General features: G+C 47.8%; 5 protein-coding genes across 5 annotated transcripts; 1 reads left to right on the top strand and 4 right to left on the bottom strand.

The window, feature by feature from the left end:
- Nucleotides 1-468: 468 nt before the first annotated feature.
- Nucleotides 469-3,973, bottom strand: ABOM_006347 (replication factor C subunit 1; the record flags this gene model as incomplete). The annotated part of the gene is made up of 5 exons (XM_022533476.1): nt 469-1,094; nt 1,148-3,561; nt 3,623-3,713; nt 3,767-3,788; nt 3,881-3,973. The coding sequence occupies 5 exons, from the start codon at nt 3,971-3,973 to the stop codon at nt 469-471; spliced, it is 3,246 nt and encodes a 1,081-aa protein (XP_022389137.1).
- Nucleotides 3,974-4,304: 331 nt separating this feature from the next.
- On the top strand, nt 4,305-5,136 carry ABOM_006346 (mitochondrial 54S ribosomal protein uL16m; the record flags this gene model as incomplete). Its single annotated transcript, XM_022533475.1, has 3 exons — nt 4,305-4,362; nt 4,431-4,895; nt 4,964-5,136. 3 exons carry the CDS (start codon nt 4,305-4,307, stop codon nt 5,134-5,136), a joined length of 696 nt encoding a protein of 231 aa, XP_022389136.1.
- A 1,085-nt stretch (nt 5,137-6,221) lies between these two features.
- ABOM_006345 (replication factor C subunit 5) lies at nt 6,222-7,566 on the bottom strand (the record flags this gene model as incomplete). Its single annotated transcript, XM_022533474.1, has 6 exons — nt 6,222-6,246; nt 6,299-6,354; nt 6,413-6,511; nt 6,565-6,733; nt 6,790-7,412; nt 7,480-7,566. The coding sequence occupies 6 exons, from the start codon at nt 7,564-7,566 to the stop codon at nt 6,222-6,224; spliced, it is 1,059 nt and encodes a 352-aa protein (XP_022389199.1).
- Nucleotides 7,567-8,191: 625 nt separating this feature from the next.
- ABOM_006344 (cytochrome c oxidase assembly protein) lies at nt 8,192-9,114 on the bottom strand (the record flags this gene model as incomplete). Its single annotated transcript, XM_022533473.1, has 4 exons — nt 8,192-8,241; nt 8,299-8,740; nt 8,804-8,873; nt 8,924-9,114. The coding sequence occupies 4 exons, from the start codon at nt 9,112-9,114 to the stop codon at nt 8,192-8,194; spliced, it is 753 nt and encodes a 250-aa protein (XP_022389197.1).
- A 5,246-nt stretch (nt 9,115-14,360) lies between these two features.
- Nucleotides 14,361-15,463, bottom strand: ABOM_006343 (uncharacterized protein; the record flags this gene model as incomplete). The annotated part of the gene is made up of 2 exons (XM_022533472.1): nt 14,361-14,483; nt 14,636-15,463. The coding sequence occupies 2 exons, from the start codon at nt 15,461-15,463 to the stop codon at nt 14,361-14,363; spliced, it is 951 nt and encodes a 316-aa protein (XP_022389195.1).
- Between the last annotated feature and the right edge of the window lie 949 nt (nt 15,464-16,412).

The raw sequence follows: 16,412 nt of genomic DNA, 5'->3' as shown, positions 1-16,412 counted from the left end.
CGTTGAGAGCGAATAGATGCGCTGACCGTGGTCAGCAACAGAGTGATCAAATGAAGGTTCGTTCTCAACCAGGACCAGCCCGATGTAGAGTAAAGGGAAGATAGAATCAGAAAGAGACAGTAAGGTCGTGAAGGGAGTTGGTGGAGGTTTCGTGCTGAGTAGCGGAGGAAGAGCAGCAAATTGCGGGTTCTCCCAAGACAATCTCCGCAGATCAGCCAAGAAACATGGATGGAGATAATGCGCCGCCGATCCTCCGTAGATTATTTGTTTGGCTTATTTCGATCAACTGCCACATTATTGGCACAGAATGATGCTTTTTGGTTCGACATAGTCATCGTTCAATATAATACTAGTACAAGTACCTAACTAATACCCATTACAGACATTGCCCATTCCCCCCCGCTGCAGTTTCCAGAAGGAAGGAGAGATCTATATCACCAAACGTCCACGATCAAAGAGTGAAACGTGCTAAGTCTTAGTTTTTCGACCTCTCCCTTTCTTCGGCTTCTCGTCGTCATCAATAAAATCATCGTCGGCGGCCTTCTTAGCCTTCTTCCCTTTGCCTGAGCCACCCTTCGCCCCAGATTTCGCCGCAGACTTCGCAGCAGATTTCTTCGGTACGCGGACATATTTGTCCTTCTTCAGGTCCAGTTCTTCGCTTTCATCGTCCTCTTTGGTATCATCCTCGAGCACTTCATCGTCCGACTCATCGATAGCATCTTCGATATCGGGCTTCTCCTTTGGCATCTTCTTTGGCGCAGCGACGCTGCTGGCCTTCATGAATGGAAGTGGATGCGAGCGCTGATTATAGAGACGGGTGAATGTCGCTTTTGTCTGTGTATCTAGCTTCACCATCGATTGGTCCATAGGGCCAAGGCCGAGCTCGACCAGGGCATCCCAGTCGTCCCGGGTGAGGAAATAACTGTCCATGAAATCAATGACGTCCTCAACACCTTCTTTTCCATCGGTCATCAACCGGCGAACGAGCTTGTCCCAGATGAGGGGTAGATACTGTTGTCTGATTTCGTCACGGTCCCCAGAGGCACGAAGGCGCATGTGGCCCTGGATTTCTTTGGTGCTACGCCAAAGTTTCCCTGTAGTTATTCTGTTAGCAACATAGATATATATGGGGTTGAAGGATACGTACCTTGTTTGCTGTTCTGACCTAGCCAACTAGTGAAACCAGCTCGCTCGGTCATATTGCCATAAGTGAAACTGGCGGGTCGAACAAAGCTGAAGACAGCATGGGTTGGCATCAGACTCCATTGCTGCTGTGTTCCATGGATCATTTTGTCGACCAGGTCACCGTCACTAATGCTTGACGCGGCGTTGTCCGCCAACTCGAGCAACTTCAACTTTTGCTCTTTGCCTTGATAATTATTAGACAAGGCGGGCCTTGTTCTCAAGTAGTTCTCTTGAAGCATCAAGTAGCTGAACTCGTGATCATTGAAATAAAGTTCGATCTTGTCGTTTAACGTTGCTTTGGAACTTGGAGAGAACATCTGAGCGCTGAGAATTTTGGAAACAATATCCCAGGGCTTTAGGATCACATGCTTTTCCCAAGCCTTGGACATCTCCCGTCCCTTCTCAAAGTTCAGATTTTGTTGATCCAGCTTCACGGTCGACAGCATGTTAATAACTTGACGAATGTCGGCATGCGTTCCTTCGATGAGACTGTCAAGAACAGGGGGTGGGATCTTCAGACCCTCTCGGAAACAGATCGTGGAAAGTCTGGCTCTGATCTGCTCCGCAGTCGGACGTCGAAAGGGTAGCTCATACGTGACGTGATCGAAGGGCTTCATTTTTGGAAGCCTGCGTTCGTTACATATGAGGATGAGTGGGATGTGAGTTTTCTTTGCAATAGCAGCCAACGCCCCAACACCGCCTCGGTCTCCAGCTGACATCCCATCTACCTCATCCATGATCAATACCATATTCTTCCTCTCACTGTGCACCTTTTGGCCGTCAGCAGCAAAATAACCTTGCAGGGACGTTGTATCCAAGACACCCAAAAGACCGGTTTCAACGAGTTTCTTGCTCCTCGTATCACTGGCATTAGTTTCGACAATATCGTAGCCTTCCAGCTTCGCCACAAGATGTGCTGCGGTCGTCTTACCGATTCCTGGGGGGCCGTGGATCATGACTGCGCGGTAAATTCCAGAACCATCCTTACCAGGTTTCGAGAAGTTCCCCTTAGCATTCTTGTGCCAATCTCGAAGCCAACTTTGAAGTTTATCAACAGAAGTTTTATTGCCACAAATCATGTTCATTGACGTTGGTGCGTACTTTGTGGTCCAGAGCTCATCCTCAGGCCTGGGACCTTGAGAGTTCGATGGCGTCTGGGATCCCACGGATGCCTTAGCTGCCGCCATACTAGCAGCCTTCGCCTTGCGCTTCTCTTCCTGTTCAATTTCAGCCGCCATGGCTCGAATTTTCTTTTCTTCTGCCTTCCTCTTTTCTTCATGCTTTTCGGCGGCTTTTCCGTCACCACCGTTGGCTGGCAGTCTTCGGATGAGTTCGAAGAGACCTTCCTCATTGATTGTTTTCAGGTTATGATCCCTGATCGTCTTAAGCTTCTTGGGACCGGCATCACCTCCGAGGACAACATAACTTGTCTTTGAACTTGGAGCACCAGTAACTTTGCCACCGTATTGTTTCACTAGGTTCTGTCCTTCTTCACGGCCTAAAGTGTCAAGGACACCCGTGAAAACAAAAGACAACCCTGCAAGACAGTTTTCAGCCCCGACAGGCATTTCAGCGGTTCCGGCTGCTGCGGGAGAGCGCGTTCGTGCGGCGAAAGGGTTAAACTTCTTTTTGTCGCCAGATTCGGGTGGGGGTGAGGGTGGCCGGACAGTTGGGATACTGTCAAAGATGTTCTGGATTTCCTTGCTTTCGGGCTGGTCTTTCTTAGAAGGAGACGCCTTTGGTTTCTTAGGCGCACGAGCTGCTGACGATGTTTTCGAATTTGAGCTACCCTTCTTAGGGCTTTCCTGGGGTTCATCGCCCTCCTCCTTACCCAGTGCTTCCGATTTCCGTTTTCTTCCAGGTTGTGAAGCTGCCGATTTCGTTGCTCTCCTCGGCTGTTTTGGGGCATCCTCCATAACCACATCATCATCGTCATCATCATCTGACTCTAACTTCGAGGCTGGCTTCTTACGTCCAGGTCTACTCGAAGCTGCGGTGGCCGGTTTCACTGCAAGTACCTCGAAATCGCTATCCTTTTCACTGTGCTCATCCTCAACGTATTCATCATCGCCTTTCCCTGGCCTTGCAAACTCCGTTGCAAATATGTCATCACCGCCAAGGTCTTCATCGTCTAGGACAGTCGTAGCCTTTCTCTTCGATTCGCGCGTTGGTCGCTTGGGGGTCTCCTTCTTTTCGGTCTGCTTATTCGCTCGCGGCGATTTGCTGGCTTTGGCCTCTTCAGGAATGGCGTCATCGGGAAGCTGGGTTTCCTTAGTGGGCGCCGCAGTACTGGCTTTGGCCGGCCTTCCCTTCTTCTTGCTAGAGGCGAAGTAGTCCGAGGTGGTCGTTACCTCCCCTTGCGGCACCTCGGGTTTCCTTCATAAAGATGGTCAGCAGGTGAGGCGTAGCTTTGAGCAGGTAGTTGTGCATTGCATACGGCTTTGTTGGCGCTTTAGCTTTGGGGGCTGGTGCCTTGGTCGCTTTGACATCGTCCTCATCATCACTGTCATCCACAACTTTCCTCCCGCCTACATGACTGGTTAATGAAGGCGCAAGTAAGTAGAACGGTTTAACGTCTTACGCCTTTTCCTGCCAGCAGGTTCCTAAGACAAGTTTCACATTAGTTCGATTCAACAAGGATGTAGCTTAAATGGCAGAGGCTGGGAGGTGAATTTGGCAGTAGAGCCTTCTGTACCTCTTTCTTTGCAGGCGGCTTCGCAGGAGAGGCACTAGAGCCCTGACTGCTACTCGGCTTGCCGCCAAAAAAGCTCCTGATATCAGCAGGCATGATGATTTTAAAAAGTTTCAAAGCATGCCATGAACAGACCAGTGGTGGATTGGTGATGATAGGTGCGAAATTGAAGCAACCAAGCGCTCTTAAATTAAATGACCATGATAGGCAACTAGATCGGAAAACACGACGCGCGCTGCCTTGAGCTCTTTGTCGCCGACGTGATTTAATTGGCTTACATAAGGAGCCCGCGCCTGGTCCGTGCCCCAGCTCGTTTTACCCGGTTGGGACTGGGGGAAAATCGGACTTGCAGATACGCCGATAGTCTGGAAGTCTTCATCCAACATCGCTCATTCGCTACGAAAAGGGCCTGGCATCAGATCTCACCATGGCCTCCACGATGAAGATGTTCGCGGGGCCTCAATTGGCCCTTTTCCGGCCCACCTGTATGTTGGATTTCTTTCCATAAGAATTTTTCTCTGCAGGGCCGGAAAGCTGACCGTCTCAACATTAGGTTTATCCACAACTTTTACGGCCTCTCCGCTATCACGATGCTTCTCTACGACCTCCCCGGCTCTTGACTGGCTTACTCCCAAGTTCATGGAAACGTCGAAGTCCCCCAAGGGTCGCCCACATGTTGCGACTGGCGGTTCTTCTCGCGGTACAACTGTCGTCTGGGGCGACTACGGCTTGCGTATGAAGGACCATGACCGCCGACTGCCGGCTTCGTCGCTCAAGATCGCGGAGGAAACCATTAAGAGACGGTTAAGAGGAATGAACTATACGCTCTACAAGCGTGTGAGCGCCAACATCGGTGTGTATACCAAGGGTAACGAACAGCGTATGGGTAAGGGTAAGGGAAAGTTCGACTACTGGACGGCCAAGGTCGGTGTCAGCAGAATCGTGTTTGAACTGAAGGGCGATATTCACGAGAAGGTCGCAAGGGAGGCTTTCAGATTGGCTGGCCACAAGTTGCCTGGTAAGCAGAGCTCTCGCTCTACAGCTACGCTGGTAACGGTTCCATGCTAACAACGCAATCCGGTCTAGGCCTCTGGGAGTTCTGCAAGAAGGGCGATCCCCCTGTTGTCGGCTTGACGAAGCTCGGCAACGGCGTGACTCTGGAGAGCCTTAAGCGCCCCCGCCGCAGCCCAGCCCTGGGCACGGCAAACATGTCTACGCCGCCCAGTTCGACATCGTCTAGCCCCTCTGCTTCTCAATAAATGAATCGCTTATATTCAATTTGACCGCATTAACTACATTATCTGCGCACAGCAATCGCTAAGCTCCGACGCCGGAACCAGGTCCATATCCCTGCTGTCTCCTACACCTCGCTGCTTCTGCATCGCCATATTGGGTTTCGGGCTTGAGGTCTTGTGTATATTATCATCAGCTTTTGGTTCTTTCTTGAATGTTTTATTCCCACATGTGTCGATGTCTTATACACGGAGTTAGATTGAAGGAAACCAAAGATCAACTGTACCTTTATCCACTTCTCCCATGACACCACTTTGTCCTGAGAATCTCCTTGCCCATTCGGCATCCTCATCTTCCGCGGTGGAGCTAGTATCCGGATCCAAGAGACGCATCATTTCACTCCGCGTATGTGGTGCATTTCCTTAGACTGGTCAGTTCCAATATACTCCCAATGAGATACGGTGTTCCCGCCAAGCAGAACCACCATACCACCTAATTGCCCAGTTTGCTTCGCCGGTGTCACCGTAAATTCTCGAATAGATTCATATCTTGATCATAAGTTAAACAAAAAAAAAAAAAAGCATGAAACGGAGAAAAGAAAACTCACTGGGTACTCTCACCACCCGGTTCGGTGTCCATCAGCCTAGTATCCGACATGGTCTCCAAAGCTTGATATAATATGCAGTAGAAAAGCTTCAGGATATGTTTCGGTTGGAATTGTACGTTCAAAACTGGTCCAAACTTTATAAAGCAAAGTAATTCGGCCGTGGCTGGTCCTCCCAATTTATAGAGAAATTGTATGACGTAGTCTATCATGTCCGTTCTTCGACCCGTTCCCCATGGGGAAGAACTTGGTTCACAATAACATTCTAGACTACGTAAGGCCCGAACTCAGTTCCTAGCGGAGCGCAGAAGTTCTCGTTTGCAGAAATCGCCAACTTATTTTGTTATATCCTACAAAAACGCCAGGGGAACTCGTCAAAACCAGCGTCTGTATCCCGCCGCAGAAACCATCGATGCAATGAGCGCCTTCTAATCAAGGGTGCTGTCACATATTATACAGAACAATCATAAATCGTGGATTACTAATTTTTCTTTCTTTTTCTACGGTTTAGAAGTCCATGCCCATGAGGTAACTGTGTATTGTTAGTGTGCATGCTCGGCTGTCATGTGGTCAAGGAGTCAAACCTTTCATAGATGCGCATGAATTTGGCGACGAAGGCCTCAAGGTGGAAGATTACTTTCTGTAAGGTGGGTCAGTATCCGTAAATGATTGCAGCTGTTTCGGTCAGGGACTCTTACGCTGCCTTGTGTCACTCTGTGCTCGTAGAATGCAGACCATCTAATAACGTCGGGCTTCAGGGCATCGTCTAGTTTGGCGATGAGCTTGAAGGTGAGGGTCTAGAATATAGTCAGCGTTGGCCACAACATTCTCTATCGCTTCATAGTCAGACCTTGAGGATAGTAGTCGGCGGTATGCAGTGAGTCAAGAGATCGTACAAGCGCGCCCGGACTTGTAATAGTCGAGCTGGAGACCGCTCAGCCAGGATCTCATCAGCCATAATAGAAATGAGCACCTCCCAGTCCGGAGGTGGGATCGGAGTGTTCTCCGTCACCTTCTCACTGTTGGTAGTATAGGGTCAGTCTAGAGCCAAGACTGACGGACAATACGATCATACCTCTGAGCATAGATAGCTTCGAACATGAGTAACGCGCGTCGGAGATTGCGTCCACTCTCCTTCGCTATCCTCTGATTAAGTCCAGGCGCCTCCGGCCAGCCTTCCCTCTTGCCCGCAGCGCTGAGCACAGAGCAGATCTGGTCTTCGCTTGGTGCCGCAACCCTGACCAGCAGGGTTCTGGAACGAATCGGAGCAATGATATTCGAAGTGCTATTGGCCAACAGAATGAGTCTCAGGTTGGGGCTGTATTTCTCCATAGTCCGTCTCAGAGCTGCCTGGGCGTCACGGCTCAGATGATCTGCTTCATTGATAACGACAACCTTGAACCTTTGCTTTGCGGAGAGATCGACCTGCTGTGTTTGCGCAATCTCTTTGAGCAGCTCCTGCACGACGACACGGTCATAGTTTCCGACGTCCGAAGGTGTGATTTCCAGATGGTATACAGACGATACAATGTTAAATTCAAGTTTCCGGTTACTCGTCGTCTGGAAGACTCGGGCATCGATTTTGATCTTCTCCACACCCGCACCGTACAGTTCTTTTAGCGTTGCAATTGTCCGGGTTTTTTTGCCTGCACCCGATGGTCCGTACATGAGTAGATGAGGGAAATCTCCACTCTGTGCCTGGAACAATAATATAATGTCAATTGGGGCTTTTTCTTAGCGAGAATCTGGCTCCAGGCTTTATTACCAGTGACTTCAACCGCGCGGAGAGTTCATGGTGGTACGACAGGGCATCGAGCGAACGTGGTCGCAGCTTGTCTACTAGCAAAGCCATCTTTAGCGGTCTGGTATCTGCTGTGGTGGCGTGAGGCTATCGAGTGCTTCTCACAAATGTAGAGATAGCTTAGTTTGATCGAGAGCAAGACGCGTCGGGAAGGTCGTGACACGCGAGCTTAATTGGTGGTCCGTGCACGGGTACTGATACTAAAACCGGTACAGGCTGCTAGTACCTACATAGACCATCAGCCACTCAATGTATAGATAGTGCCACAAAACTTTGCCCATTTAGGCGCTACCGCTGAGAAAAGAGTCTATGCAGCGTCATTACGGGCAGCGTTCACCCTATAAATCTGCAACAGCCTACAATTGGTGCCACCACGCAGCAAAACGTAATGTACAGATATCCATTGCTATGATACATATATGGGTATTCTTTTTGGAGAGGAGATATAACTTCCCCGTGAGCTCAGCAATCTCCCGATATGGAGAAAGGTTACGAGGGATTTTCGCCAGAGCTTCACCTGGCGCTTCACGATTGTTGTGCTGCTTGGGAAACCTCATTTCGTCGACGCCATTTCAGACTACCAGGCTTTCGACGTGGATTTGTCTATAAAGCTAGGGTGTGGTCAATCCAAGCGCTGCTGTCTCGATGGATAGAAAACAGTAATCTGCTCGTGTAATCAGTTCGTTGGTACCGGCTTGAGAACGCCGTTGTCATCATATCGCGCTTCTGTTTTGTGTCAGCAATCCGTTACACGTTGATTCTGCAGGCCAGCCGTTTCCTTACTGAAGAAGGTGTATGAGAGTGTGATGGTGTCAATGCCCTTCATTTGGGGATCTTTCGTGAAGTCCGGATCAATATAGAAGAAAACAGGCATGTCGACAGATTCACCAGCATTCAATTTCTGCTCTTCAAAGCAGAAACATTGAATCTTACTAAAGTACGGGGCAACCTGGCCTGGCGTGACGCTGTATGTTGCAACACCAATGATATCCGAAGGACCCTTGTTCGTTGCGGTATAGAAGGCAAGCGCCGTTTCACCAGGTAGGACCCGGACTTCGCGCTGTTGAGGCGTGAACTTCCACGGCAAGACATCGGAGACTGAACCATTGAACGTAATCCGGAGTCGACGAGCGTCTGTTACTGGCGTCACACGAGCTGCGGTATCGGCGTCTCCTCCACGATGAGTAAGGATGGGCTGACCGCCCCAGCCAGTCTGTTGGCAAATCTACATAATCGTCGACTTCAGCTCCTGCTGCGGATAAGCGAGCGCTTGGTGCTTTATACGCACCATTTTATATAGAGGGACGGAGCCGTATGCGAGCGCAACCGTTCCGAGAATAAGACTCGCAGTATAGTACCTAGATGCCGTCAGAAACGAGTCGCAATAGGCACAGTGCAATAATAATACAGCGTGGACGCATTCCGCTTCTGAGCTTGAGGCGTATTAAATGGTGCGGAGGCATTTTGTCCTAAAAACGAATTGCGGGAGAAGTATCTCTTCCCTGGCTCGAAACATTTCGCATTTGTAGATGTCGGTAGCCGAATACCGGTCCCCGGTAGCGTAAACCGGGCCCATGGAGAGATTATGCGACCATACATGGCGATAGAATTGATGCGTAGTCGGATGTATGCGGAGAACTCACCATGCAATATCGAAGGGCCAGTTTCTACACGTGATTTGGCCTTGGCGATCAGACGTTCTTATCGATAAGGCCGAACTATGATGCATGTCACCAACCAATTAGCAACAAATTCATTCAGTAACTGAGCCCTAAGGGACTAGTTCTATAGTGAACGGTTCTTGTGCACTTGCCTAATACGGGTGCCGCCGCTTTTGTGAGGACACCACATGAGTGCTCTTTGAACACGTATCCACTGCTCCGGCTGCTCCTGGAGCAATTACACTGGCTTCCAGTTTTCCCTCTGACTAATCTGGGAGTAGTTCATACTGCTGACTGTAACCTATCACGTGATAATACTGTGGTCTATAAACCGTGTCACACTAAACTCTTAAGGTCTATAGGACTCCTACCACCACTTTCATCAGCCCTCATAATAACCAGGGCCAAACAACTTAGCGCGAACAATATACATGATGTTCTCCTTTTTTTTTTTTTCCTTTTGGAAAAAAAATTGCAACCCTGGGTGGGACCCTGAGAGAATGGATAGAGTCAACAGCCAGAGAATACGTAGGCTAGAGTTCTTAGCCCTAGATACGTAGGATAAATTGAGCATGCATCCCCCGAGGAGCTTTCACTTCAGAACCCTTTTACTCCATCTATCCTATCAAAATTAACTTCATTCTGTGATATTACTGATTTCGCTGTCTCCATACTCCTCACACGCTCTCTTTATTCAAGATGCGGGAACGCTCGAACTCATGGAACGCTGCCTAGCAGAAAAAGAAAAGGGAGACACGTCGTAAACTGCGTGAAGATAGAGGTTATAATCCAGATACTCATCGAGAGAAGGATACTGAACGGGCCACAGATAGGGTATCGAAAAAGATAAAGTGTACAGGAAGTATACACGCAAATATAAGAAGTACACTTTTATATCTGTTCTGTATAGCTATATCTATTGACAAATATTGGTAGATTCCTTATGGAGATAAAGAATATGTATAAAGACTTTAGACTCGAAGAGGGATATCTAGCCCCAATACTCGAAGAATTTAAGCAATATATATGTTACGGACCCCGGCCTAGTGCGGCACCAACAGATAATATACTGGCTACGGTAACGATAGGAGCGGTGAATATTATCAACGGCAGAATATTACCCAAGCAATAATATCCCAGCACGTGAATATTATTGAGCATAGAATAGTATAACCACGATAATATTGAGGAACTCAATATTGGACGAGCCATAATAATAGGACCTTTCGATATTAGCACGATAAACACCGACTCACGCGTCAGTTAATAAACTCAGGCATATCCTTTGTATAGTATAACCAGAGCCCACAGACAGACACCCACGGACATCACATGACGAAGTACCAACTAAAGTACCATAAATAGTATACAGTATAGTACCCGGGATACCAGCAAGATACCACAGATAGTATACAGAATAGTATCACAAGTTAGGATATATATAAGGACACTTATTTATATACTTAGTTTAGTTCTTCGTGATCAATCTACTCAGTTACTTGATAGCTATATTCAAGATTTGTATCAGCTCAACTCATTCACACTATCTAACAATTGAGTATACGTACTCAATTGGCCTGGCCTTCTTATCTTGGACTGGTTGTCATCGCATTGTCATTACTATTCGGACCATATCAGATCACTCGTCGCCGTTGGTCTCTAGTAGATTCTAGTCAACCGAGTAAGTCGCTTCTAACCAAGATAGCTAACTGGTCGCAGAGTCCTTGGACGGATACCCGGGCGTAACATATACTTGATAAAGATTAATAATTTTGATATTAAATACAGTTAATCTAGATTAACTGTCCAATTTTTAGCTTAACTATAGTTAAATATAGAAATTCTATTAATCTAGCTATAACCTAGCGGTTAGGTATAACTGACCCTATTAATTTAACCTAACCTGGCCAAATACCAGTCTAGTTTAGATCATCCGGATTCTTATTTTTTTTGCTCTTAAACAAATTTTCTGCTTTGGAAGAAATTATCTAGAAGTATTTCTTCTGGGAAGTATCTTGCTTGTCTAAGAAACTTAAGACTATTCGCAGCAATTTTCTAGATAATAAAAATAACTGGGCCAGTATTATACAACTGACCAATAGTAACGGATATCTGACCCTATTTATCGATTTAGCGAAATCGCGACTTCGTCCGGGCGGTTTTGAGTCCCTTTAGAAGCTTTTTAACGCGTCCTATGTTTCCCTGCTTGGCGACGAACGCTAGTGCAGACCCTTGGTAGTACTGAGAGTTATATTCATAGAGGAAATCGTATAGTGTATGATAGAGACGACGGTTTGTCTGTACCGGTGCATAGACACCTTGTTGACAAGGCAGATACGACGCGATTGAAAACAGTGTCTCATTCGGCAGGCCAGTAAGGTGCATTGCTTGAGAGGGAAGTTCTCGAGAGGGGATTAAGGGGGCAATGATGGAACGGAGCCAAAGAGCCTTCGGATGGAACTTTTTAACCTTTGCAACAAAGAACTAGACCAGGGTGTTGGACAACACGGGATCTACTCTTCTCGTTAGTGACATCGAGTCGCTTGGTCCGTGGATGATCTAGACCACGGAGATCGGATTTATTTGGATTTTGTGGCCACCGACGGCCCCACAGTGCCGGTGATAATCTTGTTAGATCGCTTACAACGATGTTGCTGTCGTACCAGCTATGACAGTTTCTAATGTTGTGGTTCAGGGACTGTCAATGGTGTTAGGAGCGATTGCAGTAGGACGGTGTAGGCGACAATATGGAAAACCGTCAATACATATAAAATACACAGCGATGCATGTAGATAACTAGTAGTGGAGAAGAAAGACAAGGAATGCTAGAAAGCAGTCACAATGAGATAGGGCACTGAATAGCAGATTTCAATAAAACAGATACATTAATGGATGTGCCAACACAGCAGGTGACTCAGCGCCGATTCACAGAATAGTCTTTCTATTGGACTCTTTGTACCAGGATGCCCTTTTCTGCTCAAGCAGCTGCCGCGGTGTCTTGCCCGCTGCATTCGGCTGATCCAAACTGCCTCCAGCATTCTGCAGGACCCCAATCATTGCATCTTGCGCCTTGATACGGTCGTCTAGAGCCACATACTCATTTCCTTGTGTCCAGATATCTCTCTTCAAGAGCACTCCGCGCCCCGCTGCTTCGCATAGTGGGGTGTCTCCCTTCAGGGTTTTGGCATTGACATCAGCTCCTCTGTGAATAAGAAACTGTGCTGCCTTAACTTGTCGCAAGTTCCTTGCCATAATATGCAAGGCAGTAATGCCATTTTTATCAGGATGGTTAACGTTGGCACCATGTGCAATCAGGAGGTCTATCACATCAAGATCCGTAGGCTCACCGTATACAGACCAAAAGGCTAAGATATGCAACACAGTCTGTCCCTTGCAGTCCTGGAGGCTTGTATCTGCACCACTTTCGCATAGAAACTTAACTATACTGTATAGATGATTTCGGTCACCTGATGCGTGTGCTGCCACTGCATAATGCAAAGGCGTTTTGCCTTGATTATCCTGGACATTAATGGCGATGGGATTGCCGACCAAAAGTAGTTCGAATGTATTCAAGATTCGTTGGACGATAGCACCTTCAGGGATTATAGCTTTATCAGAATCTCCCGCGCCCGCGGCAGCCCAGTGAAGGGGTAGGCGTCCCAAACTATCACGAACAGATACCATATCTGCAGTGTCCACATCCGTCCCTCGAAGATCAAATAGCGCTTGTACTCCCTCCACATTCCAAAACATGCTTCCGTAGTGAAGGGCGGTTGTATCTCGGAAGCTAGCATGCTTTTCCTTAAAGGTGGGTCCCCCTATTCCCAGGCACTCCTGCCTTGTGTGTACATTTGCTCCTTCATCTACAAGGCGTTTCAACAATTTGTAGCCGGCCCGGGAAACAGCCAGGCCAAGAACGGTATGAAGTGGTTGCGGCTTGGCTTCAGCGATATCCTCATCCGGGCACATGGTGACATCGTGAACAGAAGCTCCTCTATCAAGGAGGATGTCAATCAATTGTTCACTCCGAGTAAGGCGCTTATCAACCCAATCAAGAGCCTCATTTTCATGATACTGGAGCTCGTCACTCAAGTTCCAGATAGACTGCGCCGCGCTAAGCAATGCAGTTTCACAGCCGGGCATGTTGGCGCCAACACTCCCCAGCGGAGGTTGACTATCCAGCAGGAAAAGTGCCGTCTCTAGCTGACCATATTCACAAGCGACATTCAGCAACACGATATCCCGCTCCTCGAGAGACGCTGTCTGACCGAGATTGTCATGATAATGCTCCAAAAGCACACGAAGAACATCTGTACTTCCATGCCTACAAGCGACGAAGAAAGGGTCCATTTCGCGTGCTTCTGATGAACAAGTAATACCTCTTGGGTGTTTCTCCTTGTACTGATTTAACATTGGGACATCGTTCGACTCTATGATTTTCGCTAAAAGTGACCCGAATTCGTCCTCGTGCAGTTTGGACCCGTCCGTGTCGATAATGGCCACATCGTACCCCCAGGGTTGAAATCGGCGAAATTCAACATATGACATTCTCTTTGGACTTCACTAGAGACGACTTTCGGTGCGAAGAAAAGATATTGGTTGAGATGTGGAGTGAACGGAAAACCACATGGGAGGTGAGAGAATATGGCGTATTTACGTCGAAAATGGATTGTAAGAGGTAGAGCCAGGGCACCCTATTCCACAAGGCCAAAAGGTCATATAATTCGGGATCAACGATCCCGAATGCCCTGGGGGCACCTATATAGTATACCGCCGTTACATTTGGCTTAACTATAGTTAGATATAGAAATTCTATTAATCTAATTATAATCTAGCAGTTAGATACAACTGACCCCATTAACCTAATCTAACCTGGCCAAATGCCAGTCTAGATTATAGCTAGATTACAGCGGTTAGGTTATGCCACTCTAATCTAATTTATTCTAATCTACAGTTAACCGCGGTTAAGGGATTAATTAATCTTAATCTAACCGAGGCCGGTTAGGTTAGGTTATGGCTAGGTTACAGCGGTTAGGTTATACCACTCTAGGTACAAGAAAGCTCTATATAGTCTTCTAATAATACAACAGAGAGAAAAAAAAAAAAAAAGCCCCTTCAACGCCGTCCTGGGCGTCGAAGAGGAGCCTTGACATGATGGATCGTCGTGGCAGGCTCTATTATTCTTTATTTCAGGACGCTCGTTGCAATCCTGCCAAAAACGCCTCTTACCAAGCCAGGTCGCTCTTGAAGACAAGTGAGAAGAAGGGCAGCGCTAACAGCGAAAGTAATGCGCTCTCGATATTGGTACTAAAGACCAATTAGCATTCATAACGTTCTGGGATTACACAAGGTACGACGGGGAATAAGATCGCAATTATAAGATTGCAACACAAGACGAGGTGTCACACGGGAATTGGGGAATATGTAGGCAAGCAACAAAAGGAGTGCGTGAACCATACCTGCTTATCGTAGAACCTTGGGAGCACAGTTGCAGCAGCTCGAGGTGCCACAAACAATGCTAACTCCTGCCGTTTCGATGGGCTTTCTACAAGTATACTCCAGCCGCACATCAAACATCCAGCTCCAACGCAAAGCCCGGAGTCCCACATCATGGGGGTTACTACATCTCGTGGGAATATCTTTGGTCCGATTCTGGTTCTTGCGAGGCACACGGAATAGTAAAAGATACTCACAAACGAAGCAAGGAATGCAGATGAGCGCAAGGCGTCAGATACAGCCCGGCGGAGTGACGATGCCGACTTCAATCTGCGGAGCCGGAAGGCAATTTGTAAAGGTATATAAGTTGCACAGGCAAACCCAAACGTTCGAACGAATCGAGATACGGCATGTTTCTCACAATTAGGCCCACAGCTCATGTGTACCATTTCGCAGGGAATAGGAATTGTTTTGGCGGGATCTCCCCATTCGATAGGCCAGCCGTAGTCCTTGCACATGGACTGGAGTAGAGGCGCTTGCCCCGTGTCTTTCCCATACACGAAGACCCCTCTCCTGACTCGGCGAAGTGCTTCAATCAACCGGGAATCCACCCTGGCTACCTCTCCAATCCATTTTCCGTAAGACTTTGGCAACCTTTCGGGTAGGTAAAACCATGCCCACATCACGACTGCTGCACTAGCGGCAAATACGCCCGAATCCGCAAGCTTTGGCGCCAGAGACTCTGCGCGACTCCAGCGACCCCGAGCGCTCCGCCACCGTCGCCATCGGGCCCATATGATGCAGGCTACTAGATCCACTGCTCTAGTAAAGCTAAAAAGCGTTAGATCCATCGTCCTGCCCGCAAACGGAGGTCTATTAGGTATTGTGTTCTGGCACCCTTGCTGCTTCCCAGCAGCTTCGTCGTTTCCGTTGTCAGCAAGCGCCCCTTCATCTCCTTGCAGCCTAATGGGCTTTCGATTCAGCAGCTCAAAGCTCAGCCAAGCGGAGACAAAAGCACAGACTAGTCGGGATAAACGCAGCAAACTGGCAGATTCTAATCGACTACACTTGAAGTCAATTCTTTGGCTTAAGAGCTCAGCCAGCCGGAAAATCGCTAGGGGAAACACTGTTGAGCCCCCAACGAGGGAAGCACAGAATGTGGGGAAGCTATCCAATCGTATCGCACTCGTCAGTGCACGAACTAGCTGGTATCCAAATATTAGTCTAGAGCTTCTGTCGAGTTGTGTAGTTGGCAAGTAGATCACAAGGCGCAAGAGTTATGGATGGGTCAAGGAAGGACAAATGTGGAATGATCAATGAACACTTCCAAAAATGCAAGTATCTACCAAGGGAACAACCTACCACTGTTCGCTTCTGTTGATAATTCAAGTCATTCCTCCAAATTTGCCGTAAAGACGCTATAACCCTTGGAGTGGTGGAGGACAAATAACCAATGACATATGCACGCAAAATGCTGTAATGATACACAAGCAGCAGTCCAGTCAGCAATCTCAGCAGCACCCCAGAAAATGTAACGTGTACCAGCGTTCTAGATCGCATGCGACTCCTAGACTGTATCAGAGTGAAGGTACTACTTACGGTTTTAGGAGTTGATTTTTATTTCGGCATTTGCCCGTGAAGCCTATAGAATCCATGGTCTTCAGAGCTCCATTCAATGGCAATTTTCCATGGCCACTTGTCGGTAGTAGAAGATGGCAACCACACCAATCAATATAACCCTAAGCTATCTGGGGGCGTCAGGGATTGCTCCTAGCTATGCATAGCCGATCATTGTACGTA

This window comes from Aspergillus bombycis (assembly GCF_001792695.1).
Source record: "Aspergillus bombycis strain NRRL26010 chromosome Unknown contig00042, whole genome shotgun sequence".
Taxonomy (NCBI): Eukaryota; Fungi; Ascomycota; class Eurotiomycetes; order Eurotiales; family Aspergillaceae; genus Aspergillus; species Aspergillus bombycis.
This window is presented reverse-complemented; position numbering and strand designations above follow the sequence as displayed.